The sequence below is a fragment of the Lampris incognitus genome, chromosome 20 (genome assembly GCF_029633865.1).
Source record: "Lampris incognitus isolate fLamInc1 chromosome 20, fLamInc1.hap2, whole genome shotgun sequence".
NCBI lineage: Eukaryota > Metazoa > Chordata > Actinopteri > Lampriformes > Lampridae > Lampris > Lampris incognitus.
In genome coordinates, this window is record NC_079230.1 from 16,469,197 (window position 1) to 16,493,426 (window position 24,230).

Consider the following 24,230-nt stretch of genomic DNA (forward strand, 5'->3'; position numbering starts at 1 on the left):
CATTTGAGAGGAGAACTTTGGTGGAGAAACTACAAGTCAAAGAGTCTGGCCCAGATCAATCCAGCAAACAAAAAACGTCCCCAGCACGTCCCCTAAAGGTCCTCCGAATGTCCGATAGATGTCATGGTGTAGGGTTTTCATTACATCCCGGGGACGTTATTGCGCGACGTTCAATGTTCTAATGACATCACAGGGACATCCCGGGGACGTTATTGTGGGATGTTAAAAAAAACTTCCGAGGTCATTACAGGGACGTTGGGGGAAAGTCTTCTAGATGTCCCTGGGACATCACAGGGACGTTATTGTGGGACATCCTGAGGATATTACAGAGATGTTAGGGGAAAGTCTTCTAGACGTCCCCGGGACGTCACGGGGATGTTATTGTGGGACGTTGAAAAAACGTCCCGAGGACATTACAGGGTCGTTGAGGGAAAGTCTTCTAGACATCCCCGGGACGTCACAGGGATGTTATTGTGGGACGTTCAAAAAACGTCCCGAGGACCTTACAGGGACAGTGGGGGGGAAAGTCTTCTAGACTATTTGTGGGATGTTAAAAAAAAATGCCCCGCAGACATTACAGGGACATTAAGGGAAAGTCTTCTAGACGTCCCCGGGATGTCACAGGGACTTTATTGTGGGACGTTCAAAAAACGTCCCAAGGACCTTACAGGGACATTAGGGGAAGTGTTCTAGACGTCGCGCAGTGGCTGAAGCTGATGAGAAAGTAATTAAAATCCAAGTTCCAATAACTTGTAACTATAAATACTTATAACTGACTTATACTTGTAACTATAACTAAAAAACATAACTATAATGATAAATGCAGAGCCCTGTGACCCTGAGAGCAGGATAAGTGGTTTGGATAATGGATGAATGAATGGATGGAATAAATGCAGGGCGATTGTTTTCGTGGCTACAAAGTCTGTGAAGTCAGTCACATGCTGTCAGTAGTATGTAGCCTGATATTTCATTCTGTGTCATCATTTTGTCGTTTTATGTTCCATGACTTGTACGCTGAACATTCACGATTCAAGATCCTTTATTGTTACGTCTCTAAGTACAAGGGAGTAAAATTCTTGTGTTTAGGCTCCTCAACACTGCAGCAACAATAGCAATAAAATAACAAAAAAAAGAGCAGTCATAATAATAGTGTTTGTGTATATAAGGTGCTGTGTGTGTGTAGGCCCAGCCTTAATAAATGCGCATATGTGTGTGTAGTTGTTTGCGTATTTGTGTGTGTTTGTGTATGCCAAGGTATGTGTGTGTGTGTGTGTGTTTGTAAACTGATGATCCGCTGAAGACCATAGCTCAGTAGTCTGGCACCAGGCTTAGTGTCTTTAATGTTCTTTGTTCAAAAGCCTGGCTGCTTGGTGGAAAAAGCTGTTCTGGAGCCTACTGGGCCGAGCTTTGAGGCTGCGGTACCACTTGCCTGACAGTAGCAGCTAGAACAGTCCATAGTTAGGGTGGCGGGGGTCTATGATAATCCTGCATTCTTTGCTGACACAACGTCCGTTATCTATGTCCTGGATGGAGGGGAACTCACATCCACTGATGTCCTGGGCTGTCCGCACAACCTTCTGCTGCATTTTGTGATTTTGGGCAGTACAGTTCCCATGCCAGGCGGTGATGCATCCAGTCAGGACGCTGTCAGTTGTGCCTCTGTAGAACTTCTTCATTCACCTGAGGTGAAAGAGGCGTTGCTGTGCCTTTTTCACCACATGGCTGGTGTGACCGAGGAACTTGAAGCTTTTCCTTTCCATTCAGCTGTAGCACTTTTTTGTATGGTGTTTTGGCTGAACATACCATGTTGTACATACATACTTCCTTCCATTATTCTATTGCTATTATTCCTATTTTATTTTCATTTTTTCCATTACTTTGTTGTGATATATGTAAGTAGAGACTACTGTAAACCAGTTAAATTCCTTGTATGCAGAAGCACACTTGGTCAGTAAAGTTGATTCTGATTCTGAGCAAGACATCAAGCCAAACTTATTTCCTCCCCAGAGACATAGCCCTCCAGTCTAATGTCAGTATGCTGCTTTATTTTAGTGATGTTAGAGATGTCATGATACAAGACTTTTAGTAGTTTATAACACAGTAAAATTGTAAAACTTCTCCATAACTGGTACAATAGCACAGCAAACAATTCCCTCCAGCTCACACTCCTCAATTTTCATACAGTTTAGTACAGTTTGGTTCTGGTTTTCTTGTGGCAAATGTTTAATTTGTTTAATTTTTAATAATTTGTGTTTTGGTGTTAAAACTGCTGAACCGAGCGATCTGGGTTTGCTCAACTATGTAATTTAACAGGAAAACAACGATCGTCTTTAATGCATGTGCAACAGCAACTGTAATATTTGCTAGTAATATTTGATTTGCTAATGTCCCTTACGGCTTTCCGTAGCGCCACAACAAAGTCACGTGATGTACGTAACAACGTCAGTGGGAATCCGGTCGGTGAATAAACACCCAGCACGAGAGAAGTCGTCCTTGCTTCATTAATGTTATAAGTTAACATAGCCAGAGGGCACAGATCATTACATGGTGTCAGAAGTGGGATTTAAATACCCAATATGGATTCGTACGGCGTTCCAGCTCCACGGATGGACTGGGAATCGGCGAACTTACCTGAAGCATGGAGACGATTTCGACAAACAACGGAGCTAATGTTCAAGGGCCCCCTGCGCGGGAAGAACGAAGAGGAGAAATGCAGCTACCTCCTGCTCTGGATAGGGGAAAAAGGGCGAGATGTGCACAACACTTGGACACTCAGCGGAGAACAAGCCAAGAAGCTAGAAACGTACTACGATAAGTACACTGAGTACATCACCCCCAAAGCAAACCCGATTTATGCCAGATATAAATTTCATGAAAAGATGCAGGGAGAGAGTGAATCCTTAGAACAATTTATAACTGAGCTAAAGCTCCTAGTCAAAGACTGTGGCTACCCAAATGCCGACGAGATGGTCAGGGACCGCATCGTGTTTGCCACCAACTCACCCAGAGTGAGAGAAAAGCTACTTAGCCAGGGAGCTGAGCTAACGCTAGAAAAAGCCATAGATGTAGCCCGCTCACACGAGCTAGCAAAGCAACAGCTAACGTTTATGGGCCAGGGCAGCACACATGAAACGGTGCACGCAATAGGCAGAAAGACTTACAAACCGAACGCACCCAAAGCAGCTAACGCTAACTTCAGACAAAGGGACGTTAGCACCGCCGCCAGGGCGTGTAGCTATTGTGGAGGGCTACACGGCGCTAAAGCCACTTGCCCAGCTAAGGGTAAACAATGCATTAAATGCAAGAAGCTCAATCATTTTGCTAAAGTATGCAAGTCTAGCTCCCAGGGACAGACAAAGTACTACCGCGGCACAGTACATGCCGTCGGAGAGAACCCAGAAGAGTACACCACTGACAGAGAGCAGGAAGAACTGTACTTCGACAACATTACAGTGGAGAGCACCGCTGTGGGAGAACAGACAGAGCTGTACATAGACTGCATCTCAATAGAGAACAACGGAAAAAGCAACGAGCAGGCCTACGTAGAGGTTGGAATAGGCACACCTCCACAGAAGGTAAAGTTTAAACTAGACACTGGGGCACAGGCCAATACTATTCCCACCAACCTGTTCCAGGCGCTGTTCAAAAATGTGACACTGAAACCAGCAATACACAGACTCACTGAATATGGAGGAGGCGCGCTGAGCGTGAAAGGCACATGCAAACTCAAATGTAAGTACAGAGACAATGCAATGATGCTGGACTTTTACGTCATTGACACAAACGCCCCACCAGTCATGGCAATGAAAACATGCCGTGACCTAAACTTGGTAAAAATAGTGATGGCTGTGAGCGAGGAAAACAATGTCACATCACAGAGCATAATGGATGAGTATGCAGATGTTTTCCAGGGAATAGGAGAGTTCCCAGGCGAGTGCACCTTCCGCGTCACACCAGATGCAACGCCGGTCGTCTGCCCGCCACGCAGAATCCCCATCGCCCTACGCAGCAAACTGAGGGACGAGCTTGACAGCATGGAGAAAGGCGGCATAATCTGTAAGGTAACAGAACCCACAGAATGGGTGAACGCACTCGTTATTGTTGAGAAGCCAAAGACAGGCAAACTTAGAGTGTGTTTAGACCCCAGAGCTCTTAACAAAGTGATACAACGACCTCACTACCCCCTCCCCACGCTGGAGGACGCCACCACAAAGCTCGCTGGAGCTGAGTACTTTAGCGTGTTAGACGCGCGGTCAGGCTATTGGGCCATCAAACTGAGCACTGAATCCTCAATGTTGACGACATTTAACACAGTGTTTGGCAGGTATCGTTTCCTCAGACTGCCATTCGGAATCGTGTCCGCTCAAGACGAGTTCCAGAGACGCGTGGATGAAACATATGAAGGATTGGACGGTGTGACGGCCATAGTGGACGACATACTAGTGTTCGGCAAGACTAAAGAGGAACATGACCAGCGTCTCAGAGCGATGCTGAAGCGCACAAGGGAGCGAGGGGTGCGGCTCAACCCCGACAAGTGTCACATATGCGTGTCCGAGGTAAGCTACTTCGGCCACACGCTCTCACACGAAGGCATCAAACCAGACCCACACAAGGTGAAGGCGGTCAAGGACATGCAACCCCCACAGAACAAAGCAGAGCTGGAGACAGTCCTCGGCATGATCAACTACCTCGCCAGATTCGCTCCACACCTCTCACAGATAAACTCACCCCTCAGACAGCTTCTGAAACAGGACAGTGAGTTTGTGTGGGATGCAGTCCACGACAAGGCGTTCCAAGAGATGAAGAATCTCATTACACAGCACCCAGGTCCAGTACTCTCATATTTCGACCCGCAGAAAGAGCTGCGACTCCAAGTGGATGCATCCAAAAGTGGCCTTGGGGCTGTCATGCTCCAAGATGGCAAACCAATTGCCTATGCGTCCAAGTCACTCAACAGCACTGAAGAAAACTACGCACAGATAGAGAAGGAGCTCTACGCTGTGGTCTTCGGCTGCAAGAGGTTCCACGAGTACATGTATGGACGAAAAGTGATTGTGGAGTCAGACCACAAGCCTCTGGAGGCAATACTAAAAAAGCCACTGGCAGCAGCACCACCCCGGCTGCAACGGATGATCCTGGCGCTCCAAAAATACGACATCCAAATCATCCACCGCCCCGGTAAGGACATACCGGTGGCCGACACACTGTCACGCAAGTCAATAGAACACCACGACAGTGACCTACAGGAAGGGATGGAGGCCCAAGTGCACACAGTCCTCAGCAACATCCCTGTGAGCGACACAAGACTCACAGAAATCAAGCAGGAAACAGCGCAAGATCCACAGCTCACCGCACTCAGACGAGCCACACTCACTGGCTGGCCAGACACAAAGAAAAACTGCCCGCTCAGCATCCAGGAATACTGGAACCACAGAGCAGAAATCTCAGAAATGGACGGTATCCTGTTCAAAGGTGAGAGAATCATTGTCCCCCAAAAGCTTCGCAAGGACATGATACAGCGCATCCATGCCAGCCACCTTGGCGTGGAAAAAAGCAAATGCCGAGCAAGAGACTTACTGTTCTGGCCTGGCATGGGGAAACAGATCGAGGATGCGGTAGCAGACTGCAGCATATGCCAAGAACGGCGCAGCGCAAATGCAAAGGAACCAATGATGTCACACGCCATACCCGAGCGGCCGTGGCAAGTGATAGGCACAGACCTATTCACATGGAACTCACAGGACTTCATAGTCACTGTGGACTACTACTCCAGATTCTTCGAGCTAGAAAGACTTTACAGCTGCACCTCATCTGCCGTCATCATGAAGCTGAAAGCAGCAATGGCTCGACACGGAATCCCCGAGACTATCATCAGCGACAACGGTCCGTGCTACAGCTCTGGTGAGTTCCGCAACTTCTCACAGACATGGGGTTTCTCACACACCACCACAAGCCCCCACTACCCACAGAGCAACGGCCTCTCCGAGAAGACTGTCCAGACGGCCAAACGCATCCTGGACAAAGCCAAAGCTGAGAACAAAGACCCCTACATGAGCTTACTGGAGTATCGCAACACACCGGTGGACAACCTGAAATCACCGGCACAGCTACTGATGAGTCGGAGGCTGCGGTCCATTCTCCCATCAACAGCAAAACACCTGCAGCCACAGATCGCCAGTCAGGAGGATGTTCACAAAAGGAGAGAGGTATGTCAACAGCGCCAGCAGGCATACTACAACCGAACAGCCAAACCTCTGCCCCACCTGCCCGCAGGCACACCAATCCGCTTCCGGCAGGAGGATGGATCCTGGAGACCTGCAACTGTGGAAAGACCAGCGAACACAGACAGGAGCTACCACATCCAAACCAAAGAAGGTCAGATCTACCAACGCAACCGTCAACACCTGCGACAAAGCAGAGTGAACACTCACACTACACACACACACACTTCACAGCAGACTGTTACCAGCGCTAACAACAACACACAAGCCCATCAGCAAGAGCATGCTGAACCTCCAGACACGAACAATCAGCGACAACCAGACACACAGCCTGGTTACACCACGAGGTCAGGTCGCACGGTCAAACCAAGACAAATCCTTGACTTATGAATGTAAAAAAAAAAAAAAAAAAAGATGAAATGTTATTACGGTGTCACATTTAGACAGGGAAGGAAATGTTTTACACTACTTTGTTGCAGTCCAGTTATATAAGAGTTCCATTTTCATATTCTTTCTTATTAAGATTGTATTCGTTTATAAACGTGCTCAACGTGGTCTGTATCTCTGCAGAGAAAGCAGCACTTTTCAGAAAAAGGGAGATGTAATATTTGCTAGTAATATTTGATTTGCTAATGTCCCTTACGGCTTTCCGTAGCGCCACAACAAAGTCACGTGATGTACGTAACAACGTCAGTGGGAATCCGGTCGGTGAATAAACACCCAGCACGAGAGAAGTCGTCCTTGCTTCATTAATGTTATAAGTTAACATAGCCAGAGGGCACAGATCATTACAGCAACCACTGCCCCGTGTTAGTCTTCTAAATTTAACTAACACAAAAACAGAAAATCCCCTACACACTTTTTCCTATGGCAACTCTGATGGGACATCATGCCTCAATATAGAAGCACACATGGAAACGTAACAGTCTGTTACAGTTCCCTTTTCTTGGGGTGTGCCTGAGGATAAGGGCAATAATCAGGCAATAAAGTATAATGTGTTGACAGGCATGCTAACTGTTTAAAGATATTAAGAGCAAAAATTTATACGCTCTGAAGAGAAACAAGAGTGTATTATGACGACTTCCGGTGGCGAGGCGAGCAAGATGGCTTCTTAATTTTTAGCCCCCGATAGCAAGTTAAAATTAACTCCCCTTAATTCACCCATTGCCACACACACATTGATGTAATCTTTATCGGAATGAGCGGGGGAAAGAAAACCGGAAGTCGGAAGAAACGTGTGGAACAAGAAGGAAAGAATTCAGCGGAGATGGACGACGCTCGACGCCCAGACGACGACTCTTCAGAAGCTGTGCGCTCGGTGCCTCCACAGCGGCAGTAAGGAAATACGTGACTTCAGGGCCGAGCATAAAACGGACTTACACGAACTTATACAAAAATTCAAATTAGACATAAAAACCGAAATCATTGATCTGAAATTTATCAAAAAGTTTCTGCTCACTCCACACGAATCCAGGCCCACGAAACCAGACTGGATGAAGCAGAAACACGAATTGAGGGGGCTGAGACAACATGACAATGAAAGGTGCATCGATTAAATCGATGAAAGAACAGAAGGCCATGCGGGAAAAAACTGACAGATTTGGAAGGACCGCCTAGAAGGAATAACATTGGCATCTATGGCGTACCCGAAGAGAAAGAAGGAAAATTCCACGTCTTGAATTCTGGAGCAACTTCTGAAATCTGAACTCGCACTAACAGTGTTGCGGACACTAACCTACAGATCCAGGGCGTTTATCGAGCTCTGGCTCGTAAACCGGAAGGGAATGCACCTCCTAGGACGAAGGGCCATAGTGGCAATTTTTCTGGAGTAATACCAAAGAAATTGTACTGAAAAAAGATAAATGATCGAAGGGCGACGTCTATCATTCGATCACGACTGCGCGACGGAGGTTGTCCGGAAGCGCGAGGCGTACGCGGGAATAAGGAGGGCCCTGAAGGAGAACGGTATCCGCTTCCAGACCCCTGCTGGACTAAATGCGCACTCACTGGGGCGCGGGAACGCGCATTTCCGATAGCGCACAAGACGCAGCGCAGGAGTCGAGGAGGAGAGGTTACTGCGTGGAGACACCAGGCGGCGGCGCTACGGAGCCGCACACAGAGGTGGAGCACCTCCTTCAGGCTACGACATGGCAGCGTGCCGGGGATAGGAGGTGAAGACCGTGCGTCGAGCAGGGGCAAGATTACAGGAGTTTGAGTGGATTCCCTCCAACCAATTCTTATTTTGTCACGGTATGTGAAATTTCATTAGACCCTTTGTAGAACCGGCGGTGTGACGCTGAACGACCATTGTGTGACGTTAAATGGCTCAAATATTTGCACGCCGTTTCCTTGTATAGCTTTCATGTATATAACATGATTAAGAGGATGAAACGATGCTGCGTTTTTTATTTTGAATTTGGAGGGCATCTGATTTATTTACTTTTGGGTTTACTTTGCAATTCAAATAAGGGCCGACTTGTAAGGGAAGTGACCTCCCTCTTTTCTCTCTATCTTTTTGCTGATATATATTGGGTTAAATAAGTTTTGATGAATGCTGAAGGCTTCGTTGGGACTACAAAATAAGTGCTATCGGATGATGTCGGCGTGAAATGGCGTTTTTCACCTCTAGTGAAGCCCCCCCCCCCCCGGTAGGAGGTTTTCTCCTCTGCCTACCAACGGGGACTCAGGGTGGCGAGGAATCACTTGATCTTGGAAGTCAACGGTCTTTTTTTCTTCTTTATTTTCTTTATTTGGCACACGTTGTCCAGATGTTCAGGCCTGTGCAGTTTTAAGTTGTCTGGAAATTTATGAGTGCGAAATTTGTGTTACTCAATGTAAATGGGATAAATAACCCAGTTAAAAGGAGCAAGGTCTTGGCCAAATTGAAAAAAAGAAAAGGCTCAAATACTTTCTTTTTTTTTTTTTTTTACAAGAAACCCATCTGACTCAACCAGGGGCGCTGGAATGGGGGGCACTTTTACCCTCTTTCTACTTTTTTTTTTAAGTCAGGAATCCCTTTAGCCACTCTAATGCCCCTATGTGGCAACACTTACGGTAAAAATACATTTCAATCATTCCCGTCCACTCCTCAAATAAAGCACGCTGACAAATACCGCTACCCCGTGGGCAGGCAGCAGAAAGAGTGGGATTTCAAAACTGAATACAATGTATCACTTAAGCGCTCCAGCTCAGCACCGAGCGCTACATTGAGATTGCCTAACTGCAACAAAGTAAAAAGATGGGGCGGGCACGTGTCTTCAATAGAACGTGACAAATTAAAACGCCTCGGTTTTAAAAAACGTATTTTATAGTTCCTACAAACCTAGCCGAAAGAGGGGAGTGGCTATCCTTATCGTAAATGCAGTCCAATTTGAATGCTGTGAAGAAGTCAGGGACAAAGAGGGAAGGTATGTGTTAGTTAAAGGAAAGCTAGAAACCAAACTGGTGACACTGATCAATGTATATGCTCCCCCAGAGAGTACCAAATGTTTTTTTCTAAACTCTGTTTGACATTATTGCCTTAGACACTGAAGGTATTTTGATATGTGGAGGGGACTTTAATGTGGTCATGAATCATAATTTTGATACAACAAGCCTCAAGAAAAACAAGATGCATTTGACTAAGTTTTTTCAACGTATCAATACAGGAAATGACACTAATTGCTATTTGGAGAGAACTTCGCCCTCTGGAAAGGAACTATACACACTACTTTTTACTACTTTTTACTATTTTTAATGAGTACTGGTGAGAGTCACTGGGTCAGAGTGTAAAATTGTGGGGGCGGGGCAGATGTATCAGATCATAATACGATCAGCTTGACAATTCACCTGAATAGTAGGAAAATAAATACGGTATGGAAGCTCAATGTGGGTATTTTGAATAAAAAGGCAAATGTGGAACATATAAGGGAAGAGATAAAAAGGTATATAGAAGAGAATGATAATGGACCCTGTAATACTGTGGGATGCTATGAAGGCAGTTATTCGTGGAAAGCTGATCGCCCTGACAACATCACAAAAAAAGAAAGAAAAAAAGGCCCGGCTAGCCACATACAAACACAAAGTAGAAAAATTGAAAGAACTGGAGAAAAAAAACCATAAAATCAGAGGACCAATTGGTATAACAACAAAATTAAGGAAACAAGGGAGGAGATAGATGAGACCCTCATGGAGCTATAGAAAAAAGGGCAAGATTTGTAAAGCAGACTTATTATGAAGCAGGTCCAAAAGCAGCCAGACTCCTGGCCAGATGCCTGTGTAAACAGCAGACCTCTAATACAATTCATAAAATAAGGGACCCTCAGACAAACCAATTATTACATGAGCCAGATGAGAGAGAGAAAATATTTGAAGACTACTATAAGAAACTCTATTCCAAACCACCATCAGCTGAGAAAAAAACAAGTTTTCTTAACTCACTTGTCCTGCCATCTATTGGTGAGATACAGAATGACACCATTACGTCAATTTACAGTTAAGGAGCTGGAAGCTGCAATTAGTAGACTGAAGTCCAATAAATTATCAGGCAGTGACTGGTTTCCATGAGAATGGTATAAGACCTTTAAGAAGGAGCTAACGCCTCTGCTTCTGTCCTGTTTTAACTGGACCCTTAAAGAAGGCAACCCCCCCCCCCCCCGTCATGGAAGGAAGCAATTATTACCATTTTACCTAAGGAAGGCAAAGACAGAGAACTGTAAACATTTTAGGCCAATCTCTCTTTTAAATGTAGACTACAAGCTATTTACCTTAATCATTTGCAAACGATTTGAGACTTTTGTAGCAGACCTAATCAGTGAAGATCAAACTGGATTTATTAGAGGGCACCAAACACAGGACAATATTAGAAGAACCCTCCATATTGTAGACAATGCTCAAAAAAAGGGTACAAGTACAGATCTGGTTAGTTTGGAAAAGCATTTGATAGTGTTAGTTGGGTATTTTTATATGAAGTACTGAAGAGATTTGGTCTCAATGCAAATGCAATTCGGTGTATTAAAACTATTTATCATGAGCGTACAGCTAGGATTAAGGTAAATGGTAGCCTGTCTAATAGGCTTCAGCCGGAGAGAGGTTCAAGACAAGGCTGTTGTCTTTCTCCTCTTTGCTTTATATGCTGAACCCTTAGACCAAGCACCAAGGCAGAGTGAAGACCTGCAGGGTGTTAATATAGGGGGGAAAGAACATATTATTAGTCTTTTCGCAGACGATGTTATAATTTTTCTTGAACAACCAGATGTATGTTTCCCAAACCTAATAAACCTACTTGAACCTACTTTCCGCTTCTGGTGTGGGAAGATGGCTGTGTGAATTTGCGTTTGCAGCGGCCTCACCCAGTGTCGGTGTCGGAACATGGTGGCGCGAATTCACATTTGCGGCAGCCTCACCCAGTACAGTCCATGCAGTGTCTTTGTCCACATCTGTGTCTAATTTTTGTCTTCATTTGATGGCTGGGAGAGCTGGCGCTGGATCGGCTGGGAGAGCGGGGCAGGCTAGGCTAACTGCTAGCCTGTGCAGACTGGCAGTTCCAATAACACTGAGGGCCGTCTGGTGGTGGCCTCACCTGGCGTTGACTGTGGTGTTTTTGATGCTGTCGTGAGGAGTGCAGGGACATGTGTCGAAGGTGTCTGGTTGGGGGAGCTGGCGCTGGATTGGCTGGGAGAGCTTGGTCTGCTTCATTTGGTGGGCCCGGCGACCACGGCCCTTGCCTGGAGCTGTGCCCGAGAAGGAAACGTCGAGGGCATTCTGACAGGACGCGGAAACGGAGCGGGCTAAGCTAACTACTAGCCCATGCAGACCAGCAGTTCCGACATTCATCCTGGCTGGTGTTTGTTCCCTTGGACAGTGTTTTTTTTTTTTTTTTGTTTAGTTTGGATGTGTTAGTTTGGATATGTGTGTTCTTGTAGTTTTTGGATGTGTTTTTGTCTTTGTGCTGTACTGCTGTGGGCTGGGGGAAATGGCATTTTGTTTCATTTCATGCATGCAAGTGCATGAAGTGAAATGACAAATAAAGTATTCCTGATTCCTGAAACAATACTCAGGGTATAAATTGAATATAACAAAAAACAAAAACACATTCTTTTATTTAACTATTCTCCATCCCAACAAATCAGATCAGAGATACATATAACCTGAATGGAACTCTAAAACAATGAAGTATCTTGGTGTAACTATAACCAAAACACTTTCCAACATGTTTAAAACCATCCATCCATCCACTATCTGAACCGCTTATCCTGCTCTCAGGGTCGCGTGGATGCTAAAAACACCCAAAAGGATGTTGAAAGGTGGTCTACCCTCCTAAATTTAGACTTCAGTGCCAGAATACAAGTGGTTAAAATTAACATCCTACCTAAACTACTGTATCTATTCCAATCTCTCCCAATTAATGTTCCCCAAAACAAATTCATAGCCTGGCATAAGATGATCTCTAGATTCATTTGGAACAGCAAAAAGCCAAGAATAAAATTTACAACACTCCAACTGCCTAAAAGTGAGGGGGGGGGGGGTGGCTTTACCAAATCTTAGGGGATACTTTTATGCAGCCCAACTCAGACCCCTGACCAGTTGGTGTAGACCTGACTATGTATCTTGGTGGAAAGAAATGGAAAGGGAGATACAGGGTTACCAGACCCAGATTTTGGTGGGAGACACATATTTAATAGGGGCAATTAAACATGTTATGAATCCAATAGTAGCATTTATGTTAGAAATATGGAATGTTGTAGTAGAAAAATATAAATTAAAGGGAGGGATTCACACACTGAGGTGGTTTGCACATGACTCAAAGTTTAAGCCAGGGGTATATGATCCAATATTTAAAGAATGGCACAAAAAGGCATTACGGCAATGTGTACAATTCTATAAAATGGTGAATTTATGAGCTTCTAAGATTTAAAGGCAGAATATGGTCTCGAAAACAAAGATTATTTTAGATACATGCAGCGAAGAGATTATTTTACAATAGATAAGGTCAGAACTAGATGACACTTCAAATAATGTAATTGGGGTGATTGTGGATGCATACAAACAGAAGGGGTTTAGGGTCCTCTCTGCTTTGTACCAAGCTTTGGGGGGAAGCAGGGGGGACTCAATGCTCTACATAAAAGCAAAATGGGAAGCAGAGGTAACATTTCAGATAACAGAGGAAGAATGGTACCAGATGTGTGAGACACAATGTACATCCACAAACTCACAAATATGGAGGGAATTCTGCTGGAAGAATTCAACTTTCTTTTTCATAACACCCAAAATAAAAAGCAGGCAACTTGCTGCCCAACAACAGTGTTGGAGGCTGTGTGGGAGCATGGAGGCTGACCACTCACATATTTTCTGGAACTGCACAAAGATAAGGTCATATTGGGAGAATGTAAACGTAGGTATCAACAATATTTTGGGATATAAAATCCCAAACACCTGCCCTGTGATGTATCTTGGTAACATTGATGATGTTGTGATGAGAGAAGATCGCTACTTAACTAAAGTTTTACTTGCAGCAAGTAAGAAAGCTGTTACCAAAAATTGGCGTAATGTTAACACTCCAAAACAGGAACAGTGGATGGCAATTGTCCAAGACATTTTTGTTATGGAAAAGTTGACATACGTTTTGAGAGTCCAAGAGAATATATTCAAAAAGAACTGGGAAAAATTGAACATTTATATGGGAAATGACACTGACTAAATGAATGCCTAATTAACTGATTTGTGTGAATATTGAAATAGTTCAAGACAACTATTTGTTATTCTTTCATCTGTTTGTATGTTTTACTGTATTCTTTTGTGTTGATGTTGTACTATTCTGTTTATATCTTTTTGAAAACGCAATGAAAACTTAAGTGAGAAAAATTGATATCAATGCGAATATTTTTGTGCTGAAACATGTCAATTAATTGATTGAGGACAACAGAAAATTGAAAATTTTCATAATCATTTAAAAAAAATCCAAGTATACATACCAGTTCTAAAACAACATAACAGTTGCTAGTTACAAGGTTTTCTTGCTTTTCTTCGTTTTATATTGTAGCGAATTCAGGGGGCAGCTCGGGACGCCGCGAACCCATGACTTCCACACCGCAAGCGACTACGTTAACCAGTCGACTAAAGGGTCCGACCTGTTAGCCAAGGGCCAATGTGTGTACTTATCCATGCACGTTACACCACCCCCGTCCTTCCGGAAAGCGCATCCGCGCGTATCCCACTTCAGACACCAATGTAGCAAATTCGGGGGGGGGGGGCAGCCGCGGGCATCGCCACAGCCGGGACGCGAACCCGTGTCTCTTGCGCCGCAAGCGACAACGTTAACAAGTCGACTAAAGGGTCCGACCCGTTAGCCATGGGCTGCCGAGCCTATTAATCCGCGATCGTTACAATGTTATCAGACCATTGACATTGTGGGGTTTCTTAGACTGCTGCTTAGAATAAGGAGGCAATTTTAATTGTCGTTTGTAATGTGCCTCTATACTGGCCAAAAAAAACCCCCGCAAAAAACCCCGCTAATTTGCGCCTTTGGTCAATGTAAAAAGGCGGATGTTAGCGGGTTTTTTGGCCAGTGGGAAAAGTGACAGTGCAGGGAGAGATGCAAATGATGTGTTTTTCAGTGAATTGGAAGTGTAGACTTGGACAAGTCTTTTAAAAGTAAAAATAGACATTGAACTGTAGATGGTGCCAGTAGTCGTGTTTTCAGTATTAGGAGTATTGGTGCAACTTGGCACGTCAGTCTCTGTAACACAGTTTTCTTATTCTAATGCTCAAATACTGTCAATACTTATACAAGTTACCGTTGTTCTCATAGTAAACGAGAGTGCGTCATCATATCATTGTATTTGTTGCTGCAGCAGGACGTTTCAGACAGTTGATCTAATTTGAATTAATTTTTTTGTTGAGTTGCTTTGTGTTATGCTTGAAGGCTACAAGCCAGTGTTGCGGCGTCAATTCCGTGCTCTGATTCTAATGCCTGTGTGTTAAAATACTTGAAACACACAGTTTATGTCCAGGTTTTCGATTTAAAATCAACTGTATGAAAATTAAGGAGTTTGTGCTGGGTGGAGTCATATGCTAGCTTTAGCTCAGTTAGCCGAGCGGAGGACTGCGCGTGAAGTGCGGAAGAAGTTTTACGTCACTGGTTCGAAGGAAAACACTTCCTGTCCGATGGCCCGCGGCGTAGCTGCGGCTTTATCAAGTTCACATTGAATGACCTGGCGAGGAAACGTAACTGTCATGGGCGACTCGGTTGTGTGTCCGCTGGAAGAGACGACAGCGATCCTGCGCCGTTTCCCTGCTTTCTTTCAGCGCTCAAAGGCGCTCACTCACATTTCCTAAAATGTTTCCCAAATCCTTTTTTTATGAAACCTTGGACACTATGGGAGAAAAGACATAGGCCAATTTAACTCACTTGAAAACGTTCCTCTGGACAACGCGGACGTATTGTGCACGTCCACGTGTTCATTGGCGCTCGCCTGTGCACCGTGTCGCAAGGTTAAGCGTTAATGGGAGGTTAAGAAAGATCCGCATTGGCAAAATTACCTCTAGAGATCGGTCAAGAGAGTACAGGTGCGACCAGTCACTGTCATGTTCTGTGTGTGTGTGTGTGTGAGACAGCAGTACGAGCGCTCCCCCCAGCCCGTACGTGTGCCCAGGTAGCGGTGGTACGTGACGTCAGCGGGGACGGAGACACCGCCGAAATACACACGAATAAAATTCCCAGCTGGGATATAAACGACCCAGCGCCGTATCCTATGCTGTTGCGTTTTGCGTCGCCGTTATCCGGGGGGGTCGGTTTAAAACCCCGCATACATTTAATTCCTCTCCCTGCAGTCTTTTCGGATCACGAGCGTACTCCATCAGACGCCCCCCCCCCCCTGGTTTACGTGCGCACCAGTAGCAGGAAACGGATTGGCAAGGAGTAAGGGGGGGGGGGGCGCTCTACGGTTCATTCGTTAAGTCGTGTTTATCGGAGACGCGGTGGAGGATGGAGTGCGTGGAGGACAGCTGCCGAGCCGGTTGACGCGGAAATCAGCGGGAAGGAGAAAAGAGGGCGACCCCCCTCAGTCCTTCGCTCCTGCGTCTCGACGATGCTTATTTGCCGCAGGCCCCGCCATCGTGAAATCGGACACCGACTTGCGGCGGATGGGGTGACGGCGCTCGCTCCGCCGGGGAGGTCCCTGCCTTCGGCCGCTACCGGGCTATGAGCAAGCCAGAGCCGGTTACAGGGAAGCAAGGAAGGGAAAGAGGAAAATGCGGACGGAGGAAGAGACGGCGGCTGCAGAAGAGCCCATTTTGGAGGAAGGAGGAGGAGGAGGGAGAGAGCAGGTAAGGAAAGACATTTGACCCCCCCCCCCAGGCGCGCGTGTGTGTGTGTGTCTGTGTGTGTGTGCTTGTAAACAGGGTCTCGGTGAAGTGATGTAATTGCATAGATTTCGCCTCTCCCGTCCTCATACAGGATCATATAGTATGACATGGCACGCAAGGACGCACAGTTGTTTCCTCGGCGTTACATCAGGTAAACAACCACTACACAAGAGGCGTTTCACCCTAAAACAGCAAAAACAACCCAAAACTATTACCGTGTATATAATTGTGCAGGATCAGTCACTTTTCTTTTGCTGACTTTGGTGCTTACTACACGAGGAAGGGCACGGGACGGGACCTTGGCCTCAATGTGAATGCTGATAATGCTGTACTGTAGGCTGGCAGGAGGGGGAGGAGGGGGGGCAGTGCTTAACAGCTAGATTTCAACATTCCTCCATGTCACACATATATACACCGATGACAGCGATGCTGTATACTCTCTAGTGTTAGGGTGCCGTTGACGGCGGGTGTACTATTCCCACCCATATCAACCAGTACCATGGAAATAAACGGGAGTGTGACCCCCCCCCCCCCCCGCGCTCCCACTACCCTCTGGGTATACACCTACTTATCATCCAGATTTCCTCCGGGATATAATTTAGGGGGTGTCATCACAGAATATCAGCGATGGGCTCCAGTTACACATCTCTTTATATTACAGTCTCAGCACCCGCAGCAGTGTGTAGCCGGAGAGATGTGGGCAGTACACTGGGATGGTGACCTTAACACCCATATGTGCCCATAGTTTGTTGGTTGGGCTCCTCAGACATCAAACTGAACGTATGCTCCGTAAACTTTTAGGTTTTGCTATTCTGCACTTGTAGTTGTACTGTATAGTATATTCAGGGCTTATTCACAGAGGGACATCCCCCCCTTTTTTCTTTAGCTGTCCAGCTCAATTTGTGGACACAGAATTATGCTTGCTTGCCGAAGTCGTGTGACTAAACACAGGCCAGGCTTAAGTGAAAGGTAGAATTGACAGAAAAGGATCAAGTTTTGCTCCCCACTCCTGATAATTTCAAGTCTCAGCAAGCAAATGAGGGTTGCAGTCTTTAAGCTTTTGAGTTTCTTGTATCAATCCTTTCCTCTTCCCCTCCTCTCTCTCTCTCTCTCTCTCTCTCTCTCTCTCTCTCTCTCTCTCTCTCTCTCTCTCTCTCTCTCTCTCTCTCTCTCTCTGCCCATGTCTGCAGTGCAGACAGTGCAATGTAATGCAATGCATTCAGTTCTCTGCCTCCATTACTCCCCCTCATCATCTCCTCTTTCTCTCTTTCCTCTTTTAGGACAACAGCCTTTCCCACAGTGTGTAACATCATCCTTCCATTCACCCCCCCATCTCACTCACTCTTTCTCACACTCCCATATCTTCACCATCCTGCGCTTGCTCTCTCGCTCACATGCACACGCTCACGTGCACACACTGTAATTATCACGTGCACGGAGATGGAGAATGAAAAGGACAGAAAACCCAACGAAACAAACGTCTAAAAGATAAACAACGCCGTTATCAAATAAGGTTAACGCTAACAGGAGATTTGTGAGTTGATGAAACAGATTGGTCAGTTGATTGCAGTAGACGGGAGGATGGACGCACCGTGAAAGGGGAAGTCTTTGTGTCTGTGAGTCCTGCTGGTTTTCTGGTGAGAATGTTAACTGTGAAGCTCTTTGATTGGTCTGTCATGAGAATACTCATTCTGACAGCTCCAACCAGCTGCTAAAAGGACACCAGGCAACTTGCCACCATGTGTGCGAGCAGCGATTTCACTCCTACACGACACGGCTAAAGAGCTGCTTGAGTCTTCTTCCAGCACCACAGCTATTTCACCCGGGCAGAAATTGTTCACACGAGGGTTTGCTGTGCAATACAAATCAGGTTAATGCAGTGTAGGCCGTTACCAAGCACATGCACGGTGAAACACGGCGGGGGTTAATACAGGTATGGCATCGGCGGTGGGGCGAAACTCAGCTCAGCAATAACCTGCATCTCAAACACACCTCCGTCGGTTAAGGTAAGAAGCCAGAGAGGAACAGGCTGGGACATGAGGACATGGCTAGCACAGTGTGTGTGTGTGGGGGGGGGGGGGCATCGGGGTGGAAATGAGAACCCAGAGATATGTGGATGTTGTCCTGATTTTGGGGAATGTGGCAGAAACCCATCATAATGAAGTCTATAAGAAAAGTAATGATGCGCTGTTTAAGGAACATCTGGCGGCACACATCGTAATGAAAAGTGGGGCCGCAGTGTGCATCCGTCTTTCATATCCATGCACAAATGTCAGCGAGCATATTTATGCACATACATATTTCACAAATATACTGTATATCCCTCCTCGGGTAAACTGTGACACCCACCATCTAACAGTCTCGGATAGAAGCTGTAGGGCAGAAGTTGGCATGTTGCCAGGTTTGCTATTGCCAAGATAAGAAAGTGATTCAACTAATGCTCTGTGTGTGCCTGTGAATATGGACAAATGAACACGTGTGTGTGTGTGTGTGTGTGTGTGTGCATGTGCATGTGCATGCGTGCATATGTGTCTTGTTGAGGCTTGTGATTGGGTCGTCGAGGTGTGAGAGATATCGGTATCCCTAAGGGAGTGGCCTCACCTGTAAAGGAAGTGAGGATGAGGGGTAACCATAGTAACGGTGTAAGCAGCAGAAGGACATCAGTAGGCTGCTGTTGAGCTACCTTAACCAACCGAGGGTCTTTATCCCACCCCGACGCTGTCCGTCAGCGTACGCTCGGACGGGCGGGTCTGTGTCACCAGTCCCTTCCTTAGGGCCGTAGGGCTTGTTTTGTGTCTGTCCATCACTTGTGTAACCTTGTCTAGGTAAAATGCATGTACACACAAATGAAGGAAAGTAAGCAAAAAAAAGTATTTCTCTTCTGTCTTTATGATACCAGGCTCTGACTACGATCCCTGATGCACATTGGATTCAAGAATATGTTAAGGTTGCAATCTGGACATTTATTTGTCAATTACGAAAAGGGGACTCACGCTCACAATTAAGATCTAGATAGATATGTTAGTGAGTTATCGTTTGTTGATAACATCTCATGTAAGTCGGACTGTTTCTCTTGTCTTACAGTAGGGTAGTGTAATAGAATTAATAGGATGGGATGTCTGAGATCTTTTGGGTTTGTTGGGTGACGGCATGCTCACCCCTCTTACTTTTTAACATGACATGCTAAAATGTAATGACTGCAACATGTTTTGCAGCCGCAAATATTGCTTTTCCCAAACCACACGAGACAGATGTGCTGAAAACAAGGAGCTGGCTGCAGACATCCACAGCACATTCCCCCTTCCTCGTTTTCCACTCACGTGCAGGGGTAGCTAATTTTAGCTACTCTAATCACACCTCACCAGTTAAAGGTGTAATCCTGAAGATCTTTTTCTTTTTTTTTTACTTACTGACACTCATGTTGATACTAGAAACTGCATTGGTGTCGGACCAGTCCAAATCCCGTTGCATCAGCACCTTCATCACCGGTGCACACGGGTGCACCTTTAACATTAACTTTAATGGTAGCCATTTATATGACCAGCCTTAAAAGTGTCCCACAATTTGCATATTCATCTTTTAGCCGGTGACGTAAATGTTCCTGCAGGAGAGAGTACCACGTTTGTTTACCACGCTGCACCAGACGATCTAATGCAGGCGTTTGTTTAACATTCTCTGACAAGGACACAAATTTGAGAGTCCTTTTAAAAGACATTTCTACTTTGTATAAATTTATGCAGTGACAGGGAATAGAAATAGAGAGAGGGGGGGGCATGCAACTGTGGTCGTGAGTTGAATATACACTCAGTTTATTGGGAGTAGATGGCGGATGGCTCTAACTGCAGAGATACCAGAGCTTTTAAACTTGAAAAAGTTAGTCTGGCCCTGTCTGGGATCCAGTCTAATTAAAAAACATTGTTCTTGCCATCCTTGGTGGACCCGCTAGAAACGGGTCCAGTTCAACCAGCGTTGACCTCAAGTGCCTACCCAGCGGGGGATACATGAGTATGGGAGAACAGATAACAGCCTGATTGAAGGATCAACACTAAATAGTCTAATAGGGGTTTTATTAGTTGTGGGACCTGCATGATGAGATTTGAATGCAAATTAAGTTGTGCGGGGGATTTGGGAATGTGCTTGGTTGACCCTTGGCACTTTTCATTTTGTGAACACACTTTGGTCTGCTAATTCAGTACATTTCAGATTTCCCTGCATTTATCCTCCTTCCCATAATCTCTCTACTCGCAACAGATTAGAATGACAGAGACCAATGTCCAGTCCAAACCTAATAACTGTTTAGAAGGAAATGTCATAATAAGGTTTAATGTACTGACAAATATTGTTGTATAGCTTTGGTCTGGAATGTACTTAATCATTATTCTGAACCTCAAAATCTCTTTTGTCGGTGCGTCCGGGTAGCGTAGTGGTCTATTCCATTACCTACCAACACAGGGATCGCTGGTTCGAATCCCCATGTTGCCTCTGGCTTGGCTGGGTGTCCCTACAGACACAATTGGCCGTGTCTGCGGGTGGGAAGCCAGATATGGGTATGTGTCCTGGTCGCTGCACTAGCGCCTCCTCTGGTCGGTTGGGGTGCCTGTTTGGGGGGAGGGGGAACTGGGGGGAATAGCGTGATCCTCCCATGCGCTACGTCCCCCTGGTGAAACTCCTCACTGTCAGGTGAAAAGAAGCGGCTGGCGACTCCACATGTATTGGAGGAGGCATGTGGGGGTCTGCAGCCCTCCCCGGATCAGCAGAGGGGGTGGAGCAGCGACCGGGACGGCTCGGAAGAGTTGGGTACAATTGGGGCCGGGTACAGTTGGGGAAGAAAAGGGGGGAAAAAATCTCTCATCTCAGCAATGCACAATACTTTTTTTTTTGGTCACCACTGTTGAAAGGACAGGTGTAAGGCTTGTGTTCGGTTGCCCCGTAAGATGCCATGGAAAAGCTGTCTGTCGGTGGTCTCATGTCCAAAATCTCAACAGTGAGGCTGGTGAGTAAATTATCATAACCGATATGCAATTTGGCAAAAAAAATACAAAAAAAACCCCACCCAGAATGTTCCATAAAGATGAAAGGAGGTTGTGTTGTACCTATTTAAAACAAGGGGGAAGAAAGGGGACCTTCCAGTTTCTCATATGAGCATGGACACTAGGACGTCTGAGTGGATTCACTCCACTTGGTAGCTGGATAAGGCTGCAGTGCATCAGATGTGATGAATGACGGACACCATTTGACACCTCTGCTTTAACCTTTCTATGGCACGCTGTTGTCACTCAGCTCTTAAACATCAGCAGCAGTGGCACCTGTCTGCAGATAGCAGGGTGCAATGCTGCGTCCATCATGTTTTCTGTCCCATGATCAAAAAGCTAGCTGACAGAAAAAGACATGGCTGGGTAAAGATGTTTAAATTAGGTTCAAGTAACACATTTTTTTCCCGCCATGCAACTATATAAGATTGTCATGAAATGGAATAGACGTACCAGTCGCTTAAATGCAATTTTCTGAAAGTCACTCTGGATTACAGACCTTTTCACAGAGGAGCAAAAGTCGTTGCAGAGGGGAGCATCAAAATGGAAAGCTTCCTCATGCTAAAATCTGTTATGGCAAACAGCACCTTTTAATCAGTGCTTACCATATGCACAAGTACTGTTTTTCTGTCTAACATCAGGGTGATGATATACACCGATCAGCCAAAACATTAAGACCACATGCCTGATATTGTGTACTTCCCCCTTGTGCCACCAAAACAGCTCTGACCCATTGAGGCATTGACTCCACAAGACCTCTGAAGGTGTCCTCTGGTGTCTGGCACCAAGATGTTAGCAGCAGATCCTTTAAGTCTTGTAAGTTGCGAGGGAGGGTAGGTAAATCTGATCAATGCAACTTGTAAGTTGCATTGATCAGATTTGTTGCACATCCCACAGATGCTCGATCAGATTGAGAGCTGGGGAATATGGAGGTCAGGGCAACACCTTGAACTCTTTGTCATGTTCCTCAAACCATTCCTGAGCAATATATGCAGTGTGGCAGGGTGCACTATCCTGCTGAAAGAGGCCACTGCCATCAGGGGATACCATTGCCCGCAAGGGTGTACCTGGTCTGCAGTCTAGATAGGTGGTACATGTCAAAGTAACATCCACATGAATGCCAGGACCCAAGGTTCCCAGCAGAACATTGCCCAGACCATCACACTGCCTCTGCTGGCCTGCCTTCTTCTCATAGTGCATCCTGGTGCCATCTCTTCCCCAGATTAATGACCTACACGCGCCCACCGTCTGACCAGTCTGCGGCTACACAGCCCCATACACAGCAAGATGCGATGCACTGTATCTCCTGACACCTGTCTATCATAGCCAACGTTAACTTTTTCAGCAGTTTGAGCTACTGTAGCTCTTCTGTGGGATCGGACCAGACGGGCTAGCTTTCGCTCCCCACACACATCAATGAGCCTTGGGCGCCCATGACCCTGTCACCAATTCACCAGTTGTCCTTCCTTGGACCACTTTTGGTAGGTACTGACCACTCCATACTAGGAACACCCCACAAGACCTGCCATTTTGGAGATGCTCTGACCCAGTCGTCTAACCATCCTAATTGGCTCTTGTCAAAGTCACTCAGATCCTTAAGCTTGCCCACTCCCCGCCCCCCTTTCTCCCTAATTGTATCTGGCCAATTACCCCACTCTTCTGAGCCGTCCCAGTCGGTGCTGCACCCACTCTGCCGATCGGGGGAGGGCTGCAGACTACCACATGCCTCCTGCTATGCTACCCAGATGTCCTTACGCTTGCCCATTTTTCCTGCTTCCAACATATCAACATCAAGAACTGACTGTTGACTTGCTGAATAATATATCCCACCCCTTGACAGGTGCCATTGTAACAAGATAATCAATGTTGTTCACTTACCGGCCAGTGGGTTTAATGTTTTGGCTGATGTGTGTATATGGAGGCAATTTCCTAAAGAGAGCATGGTAATTAAATAGTAAAATGTCCTGTTTTCCTCTTCATATCCAGTGGGGACTGTTCTACATTGCCAATCCTGCCAATGCCAGCTAGTCTTCGGCAGAGCGAATGGAAATTAATTTCCAAATTATCTTTGCATAGCTGCCAGCATTGCTGTGAGACGAAGCCGTAACAAAACAAAAAAAAAATGACGGTTCTGGCATCAGGAGGAAATTCCTCATGTGTGATGTGAATCACTTAACTCTGTCGTGGGCGGCAGAGGTTTTTAGATGGGAAGCAACCCATGCAACTGGAAACTTGGAAATGAACTCGCGTACATATGCGAGAAAAAATAAATTGCCAGCAGGGCCGTGAGGTTCAGACGAGTTCAGCGAGGCTCGAAATTGAGAACAAATTACGAAAAACAAATTCGAGTGCAGTGAACAACTCGGCGTTCAGCACCCTGCGACCACCCCTCAGATGGCTCATACCATTTGTACTCCCACCATGAGTGTGGCTTGAGGTGCTTGGCATCTGTGTCACCGTGTGTCCGAGAGAGAGGGAGGACACGAGCCGGTCTCACGGCGGCAGTCCTTTTCCGAGGTGCTTGATGTGAATTGGGAGTCCAGGATCACCCAGCTCTCCATCGTGCCGGGCTTTTCACTGGAATGTTGTGAGTCTGTTTTTGGCATCCGTGATATGTTGCAGGGTGTGAAGGAGG

The 24,230-nt window shown here is 46.0% G+C and overlaps 1 protein-coding gene across 1 annotated transcript in view; it reads left to right on the plus strand.

Annotated features, from left to right (window-relative positions):
- Positions 1-7,419: 7,419 nt before the first annotated feature.
- Positions 7,420-24,230, plus strand: part of LOC130130450 (transmembrane protein 151B) — a 31,874-nt gene continuing 15,063 nt past the window's right edge. Inside the window, exons 1-2 of the mRNA XM_056300160.1 lie at positions 7,420-7,556; positions 24,067-24,230. The exon at positions 24,067-24,230 is cut by the window's right edge and continues 80 nt beyond it. Of these exons, the coding sequence (XP_056156135.1) occupies positions 7,420-7,556; positions 24,067-24,230 (301 nt within the window). The remainder of the gene's footprint in view (positions 7,557-24,066) is intronic.